This window comes from Priapulus caudatus, unplaced genomic scaffold (assembly GCF_000485595.1).
Source record: "Priapulus caudatus unplaced genomic scaffold, Priapulus_caudatus-5.0.1 Scaffold2434, whole genome shotgun sequence".
Classification (NCBI taxonomy): domain Eukaryota; kingdom Metazoa; phylum Priapulida; class Priapulimorpha; order Priapulimorphida; family Priapulidae; genus Priapulus; species Priapulus caudatus.
The window spans coordinates 904-8,301 of record NW_014579495.1 but is presented as its reverse complement, the minus strand read 5'-3'; the positions used below and the strand labels follow the sequence as shown (position 1 = coordinate 8,301).

The following is a 7,398-nucleotide window of genomic DNA, read 5'->3' as shown; positions in this document are numbered from 1 at the left end:
GAATGTTATAACTTCAGCGTTATAATTAACTTACTTATGCTTATATAAATGGAGAAAAATGTATAATACTATTATAATCATATATTATTATTATTAACAAGAGCTGATAATACCAGCTATTACGAATGTTATAACTTCAGCGTTATAATTAACTTACTTATGCTTATATAAATGGAGAAAAATGTATAATACTATTATAATCATATATTATTATTAGTCGAATCAAGAGCTGATAAAACCAGCTATTATTATTTAACTGATTAATGCGATAATAATAACAGCATACCAGGTCTCAAAACCAATCCCAGTACAATTACACATTTTACGATCATTACATCACACCAGGGCCGTACGCAGCAGGGGGGCAGCAGGGGCAGTTGCCCCCTCCCCTAGAGATTTTCAGAGTATGCCTTTTAATGGGACAAATACTGTACACTTTTAGAAATAAAATAGAAAAGTGACAAAAGGTTATCTTAAATCATCAAAGAAATATTACTTTAAATAAAGAAATGTGAAATTGCGAAACATTAGGGCACAGGGGGCATGGGGAGTACCTTTGCCCCCCTACAGAAAATTTCCTGCGTACGGCCCTGCATCACACATATGCATTATCATAAATTATGCGTAGCGGCGCAGGGATAGGGTGACACAGGCTGACTGCGCGGGAGACACTTACGCGTTAACAAGACTTGAATAGATCTACTAGCTATTATTAAGTATAATATAATCATTATATAATAATATATCATAATAATTATTATCTTATATTATAAATAATATAATATTATTCACTCGTGACGTTAACAAACTATAGACAGTGGGGAGCGTAGCAGTACATACCAGCTGCAGTATGGTGAGGTACTTTTTCCACCAGAGGAAGCGCTGGAAGGATGGACCGAGAGCAGCGAGGCAGTAGTAGCTATACATGAGCACGTGTATGAACGAGTTCACCATAGCTCCGTAGAATGCTAAAACACACACGAGATAGATAGAGAGAGAGAGAGAGATACATGTACACGTCGCACACGCGCGATGAACAGCACACGGCGAACAGTGCGCGACACAGAATACGACGTGATACCATGATGCATTAGAGCAGTGGTTCTTAACCTTTTTTGAGTCACGGACCCCTTTGAGAATCTGGTCAAAAATACGGCCCCCTCCCCAGAAAAATGCACATAAGATGATTACGGACCAAGGATGACTTAAAGTGTAACTATGGACCCCCTGAAGCCCATCCACGAACCCCAAGTTCCAGGACTAAGAAGCCCTGCATTTTAGTATTACATGAATCACGGACACTCTGTCGAATGCTGAAACACACGAGAGTGAGAGTCCAAACAGTGCAATAATGATGGCAACAATGGCAATAATGATGGCAACAAACTGCTGTGACTGCCAAACCTGATTCGCTTCCTAAACCGCTCCGACTAACTCCATGTAGCGTGTGTATACCTCCCGGTCATACATAAAAAGTACTAATAAAAAGCAAATTGGCTTGATAACCCTTCTTTGCTGGAGTTTTCTTCGATGCTGCTCCGACTACCCCCACGATGCACAAAAATTCCTGATTACACCCCTCGAAAGACAACACTGGCAGTGCACTGAACAAACTACTGTATAGTATAAGCCATATTTTTCGCGTACAGATATTTTCGCGAATTCAGACCTGACGGACAATTTCGCGAGTGGTTATAATTTTGCAGTCGGTAAATTATGAATCATTCGGCATTATTCGGTACGAATTATTCGCATGCTGTTATTTTCGCGGACGGGGACGGGTTTGCAAAATTCGCGAAAATTAAACCGCCGCGAAATATACAGCGTATACAGCACACTAAGATTAAAATCACAGGAATATGTCTTTGAAATTTAGACTAGAATCGAGGGATGACTCACCGGATCCACCCGCGACCCACTTGATCCCGATCCACCAGAGACAGAACATCGTAGAGTGGTGGTAAACATGAAGAAAGGTGATTTGACTGTTCTTCTTACGCAGGATGAAGAAGAAGGTGTCGAAAAACTCAATGCCCTTCGAGATGTAGTACCACCAGAGGGCTCTGGCAATCTGAAATCGCAGCGAACGACCATGTTACGCCATGGCGAGATCGATCACTTGTTTACGATTTTATCTCGAGCGTTTGTGGCTCTGCAACATGGAAGCAAGCAGGTCACACGGTTTCTGCAGTTCATCAGCGAGCATGCAGTATCCAATCCCACGATAACACTGGCAACATTTAATATATCAGATAACGCATCGATGCAATTAAATGCAGAGACATCTAGTTAAAAAAATCTAGTCAATATCCTTACCTAAAAATAATACCCACCTTACCCTCAGAAATATAAATTTTAAAAGATCATGTAACATATTACCATTATCCTGCTTACCTTCATTTCGTGGTAATTCTTTGAATAGTTCACTGGCTGGCAGATGTAGCTGTAGCCAAGGCGTGTGGAAGCATCCAACACCTAGAATGACAACAATGCGGTTACCAGGGCAACAACAACGTTTCCACAGCAACACACGGATACCGGGGAAACTACAATGCTGCGACGACGACCACTGCCCGCACGTTTGCATGCGGTTGCCAGGCATCGCTGCAACAACAACTGCGGTATGCTGCCGTCAACAAATAAACCCCAGACCAATCGATCACACTGACGCGGCACGAACGGCGGTGTCGCCGTGACGACGCAGCAGGGGAAGCAGCATCACCACGGCGACACAGCGGGAGAGTCAGCCTCACCACGACGATGCAGCTGGAATGGCGGCGGCGTCGCCGTGACAACGCATCGCTTTCTCACCTCGACCATCACATAAAGGTTGAGCAGCATCATCGCAAAGTTGTAGCCGACGAGGACGGCCCGCAGCTGTAGGGGGCGCCGCCGCTGCATGAAGCGCGGCCCCGCCCAGACGAGGAACAGGTAGGCGAGCGTGAGCGCCGCCGTGTAGAGAGGAGAGCTCATCAAGCCCCATCGTTCCACACGCTTATCTGTAAGACACGCAACGTGACGGGGAGACAGCGCATGAGATAGCAGCATACATGCATGAGATATATTATATATATATATATATTTAATATAATACAATACAATAAATTATATTAATATTATATATTCAGCCCTCGACACTAACGGTTGTCCGATTGCCGGGACAAGTGAAAGTCTATTCGGGACAAGTTATTCTCTTGCATAGTTGGCCCGATCGGCAACTGAAAAGTTCGAGTTGTTTAATATTCTTAATATCCTCTGAGCCAGGGCGCTATCGCACCACATTCTCACTTCAAACGTTTTCAAAGGTCCCTGAAAAAGCAGCGCCGCGACCCCACTGTTACCATTACAGATTTATTCAGAGCGGCAATGCGTACCCTCCTGGCCGGGGCGGCATTGATTTATGTACTAGGGTACTGGGGTACGATTGTTTATAAGTCGGTTGGGGCATATTCATTACTGAATATGTAGGGGGTGGGCATCGCTGGGATAGAGGACGAAGCAAAACTCTTTCCTGTATTGAGGAAAAAGCTGCAATCGGTAATGACACAACAATGAGCGTGCCAGCATGCAAACATAAACGTGTGAATTTCATTACGATTTTACATGTACCTGTATTGACTCGTGTATAAGTATAATTCATGTATATTATAAGTCTCACCCCATATTTTGCATTGAAAAGTTGTACAGAACATTGGTACACTTAACAAAGATTTCTTAGCCTTTGTCTATAAGTCGCCCCCTGATTTTTTTATTGAAGTTGTGTACAAAAAGCGCGGTTTATACACAAGTAAATACGGTATATATATACTGCAAGTGTAATACGCACGCACGCAATGCAAACGCGCGCGGGCAGACACATGCCTAGGTATGTGGCGAGCCTATTATGCATGCAGGGAATACTGGCAAAAATATCAGAGTGTACTAATATATATATATCTACATCTACCTATATATGTATATATATATGTATATCTATATCATTTATATAAAATAGATCTTATATTATACCTCCTGATAATATGATTATGCACTGGACCAAAAGAGGACATTAATGGCTCATAGATTGCACAAGTAAATTTTGACAAGTAAAATCAAAATTCGGGCAAGTAAAAATTGCTTCTTGTTGCCGCCGAAGGACAACGCAGATCTGAAATAAGGCGTCGAGGCCTATATTTAATATATTAATATATAATATAATATAAAATATATATATACAAAATATAATATAGATCTATTATTATTCACTCCTGATAGCATGTATGGTAGAGACAGCCTGTGATACCGCCTGCATGCTATGTACAGACAATGTGAGGTAGATAGATGGGGCACGAGGAAGAGAGATAGTGTGTGAGGTAGAAAGATAGTGTGAGGTACCATGATAGGGTGTGAGGTAGTGATATAACATCTGAGGTAGAGATAGTGTGTGAAGTAGAGAGACAGTGTGTGAGGTAGAGAGACAGTGTGTGAGGTAGAGAGATCGTGTGTGAGGTAGAGAGATAGTGTGTGAGGTAGAGATCGAGACAGTGTGTGAAGTAGAGAGATAGTGTGTGAGGTAGAGAGATAGTGTGTGAGGATAGAGAGATAGTGATGATGAGGTAAGAGCATAGTGTGTAGGTAGAGAGATAGTGTGTGAGGTAGAGAGATAGTGTGTGAGGTAGAGAGATAGTGTGTGAGATAGAGAGACAGTGTGTGAAGTAGAGAGATAGTGTGTGAGGTAGAGAGATAGTGTGTGAGGTAGAGAGATAGTGTGTGAGGTAGAGAGACAGTGTGTGAAGTAGAGAGATTTTAATAAGAGTTTTCATTTAATTTAATTAAATTTCGTTTTTTTGTCATTTTTGGAGGTTTTTTTTCTTTTTTCTCAAAACTGCGTTTTCCGCGATTCACGCAAATTCCGCGATGGACTTTGGACTTTACGATAGGGTGCGAGGGAGGGATATAACATCTGAGGTAGAGATACTAGCAGGGTTCTCCGCCTACGTTTGCGCAAACGGGGGCGCGCGCCCCGTTGGGAAAACTCCCCCTGTTTGAATCGTTGCGCCCCGTTTAAATTCCAACAACAATAAAAGTTGCCAGCGCGATCGTCAAGAATTGCCGTTCGAGCCAGGACATCGCGACCGGTGTATTTTCACCCTACCACGCATGCACTGCAGACAGTACACCAAGTTAACTGCCAATGCACAGTTAACCTGTAACTAACTCTACACCGGACTCGGCTATCTTAGTATATACAAGAACCCCAAATACCGCGTCTATGTGTGGCGATTTTACGCATTAATTAGTCGTACGGTAAACATACACGGCCCCCGGACCCCCTAGTTTCCCCCCCCCCTCCCCCTTTCCCTCCCCCTACCCTCCCCCCTGTTTGAATTTCATCCTGGGGAGAACCCTGACTAGTGTGTGATGTAGAGAGACAGTATGTGGAGAAAACAAGTGGAGACAGAAGTGCATGAGTGAGAAAAATCAGCACATGAGGCAGTATGTGGGACAGCACATAGTGAGGCACAAGGTGCGAGATAGTAAGTGAGACAATATACAGGGTACAGGCAGCTAATAACATTGGGACAGTATGTGTGGTATATATATATAGACAGTGTGTGATGTAAAAACATCATACAAAGTACACTACCGACAGCTTCTGCAAGAATTATGACAGAATTCGATGCACACTCAGAACATAAATGGCTTCACAACCGCGCAAACTTACCAGAAAACGACAGCGTCCATAGGTAGTAATCGTAGCCCTGTCTGAGGTAGTCCTGTACTATATCCATGATTATTGGTCTCACGCCCACTACACCGTAAGCTTGTTGGATATTAACGGTGTGTGTGTGCGCGTGGAATAACGTGGTGGTAGACCAGTGATGGAACTAACCGGGTGGACAGGAACAAAAGAAATTAAAGGTGGTGGGGCTGCTACGTGTCTTTTGTCTCGCAGTATATAGTACGTACGGTCAGATCCTGAAACAGAGACAGACGGCAAACTTTATTATCTAGTTTTAATTAAAACTGCATAGTTATAGGTTGCATGGCCTACAACAGAATTAATACATATATATATACCCTATTCCACTATACAACAGATTTGTTATTCAGGTGTGTAGTCCGCTCTTTGCACAAGTCTAGTTAACTAGGATTGGGCCCCCAACTCATTTATCCTAAAATAGGGATGAAAAGCCATGTCTGGGCTACAATCTGGATAGCTGAGTGATCGTGGAGAGTTCACCATTGGCTAATAATGATCAGATTCAGTGTAATGAGGAGATTTCAGGGGTGGTGACAGTTAAAACCACACTACTTAAATAGCTACGGGTAAACTACACTATTAGAAATCCAATTGTGGCCACCCATAGGGCCGGCCACTACACTAATAGTATCAATTACACTGTTATATGTCTAGGGGAAGGGTAACTGCTGCATGGCTTGCCCCTCCCCACCCCCTTCTCTGCTAGCTATGTCCCTGTCGTTGTTAGAATAATTGAGATACTTTGACTCTCTCAGTCTTCACTTCAGTATATACTATATAGCCCAATGGACTTGTCCAAAACACAAATCCTTGTGAGGTAACAAAGTGCTTTCCGGTTTAATCAGAATACGTCTAGACGCCGGTTAGAGAACCTATAGATATATATAGTGGGAGTGGGAGCGGAGGGGCTGGCCATGTCGGGGCCAACTCAAACGTGACTGCATGTATAGCTGCGTTCACACGAGGAGAAAAGTTGCGTTCACACGCTAAAATATACACGGCTTGCTAAGCCACGGCTTGCTTAGCCGCGAATGCTCCGGCTTGCGAAGCGCGGAATCATATTCCGCGCCATACCTAAGCCGCGTATATTTCGGCACCAGGCTGGCCGCGTATTGTTTTGTCGTGTGGCGCATTGTGAACGCATTGTTCGTGTGAATTGCGAACTGTCGCGCTCTAACCTAGACCTGCTACCCGTTCGCTGCACGACGTTAGGGTAGCGTGGTGTGAACTGTCCGACCGGTACCAGTCTATATTATCCGAGCTAGCTAAGCGCTCGAATCTCGTGTATCTCGTGTGAACGCAGTTTTTCCGAACTTAGCACCAACTAAGTACGGTACCAGCTAAGCCGTGTATACGTGTGAACGCAGCTTATGTATCATGATGATACATTGTATGATGTTACATTGTATGATAATACATTGTAATTTGTATGACTATGAGAAAAATATTGGCCCAAGCCAAATTTAGCACCCCGGATTAGTTTAGTTAGCACATATGGCAATGCGAAAACACATTTGCGGGGTAACAAACTATTCTTGATCCAAAATATTGGGGTCACCATCATTTCAAAAGATCGTACAACCGCAGTGGATGGAGCTACATTTGTTAAGACTATATCAATCAATGTGGTAAACAATGGTTCGGTTACATCACAC

The 7,398-nt window shown here is 43.3% G+C and overlaps 1 protein-coding gene across 1 annotated transcript in view; it reads right to left on the bottom strand.

Moving 5' to 3' along the window:
- LOC106818690 (elongation of very long chain fatty acids protein 4-like) overlaps positions 1–5,952 on the bottom strand; it is a 7,353-nt gene extending 1,401 nt beyond the window's left edge. The window contains exons 1-5 of the mRNA XM_014823370.1: positions 5,705–5,952; positions 2,812–2,999; positions 2,395–2,475; positions 1,900–2,071; positions 841–968 (exon numbers count right to left, since the gene is read on the bottom strand). Of these exons, the coding sequence (XP_014678856.1) occupies positions 841–968; positions 1,900–2,071; positions 2,395–2,475; positions 2,812–2,999; positions 5,705–5,771 (636 nt within the window). The 5' untranslated portion in view covers positions 5,772–5,952. The remainder of the gene's footprint in view (positions 1–840; positions 969–1,899; positions 2,072–2,394; positions 2,476–2,811; positions 3,000–5,704) is intronic.
- Between the last annotated feature and the right edge of the window lie 1,446 nt (positions 5,953–7,398).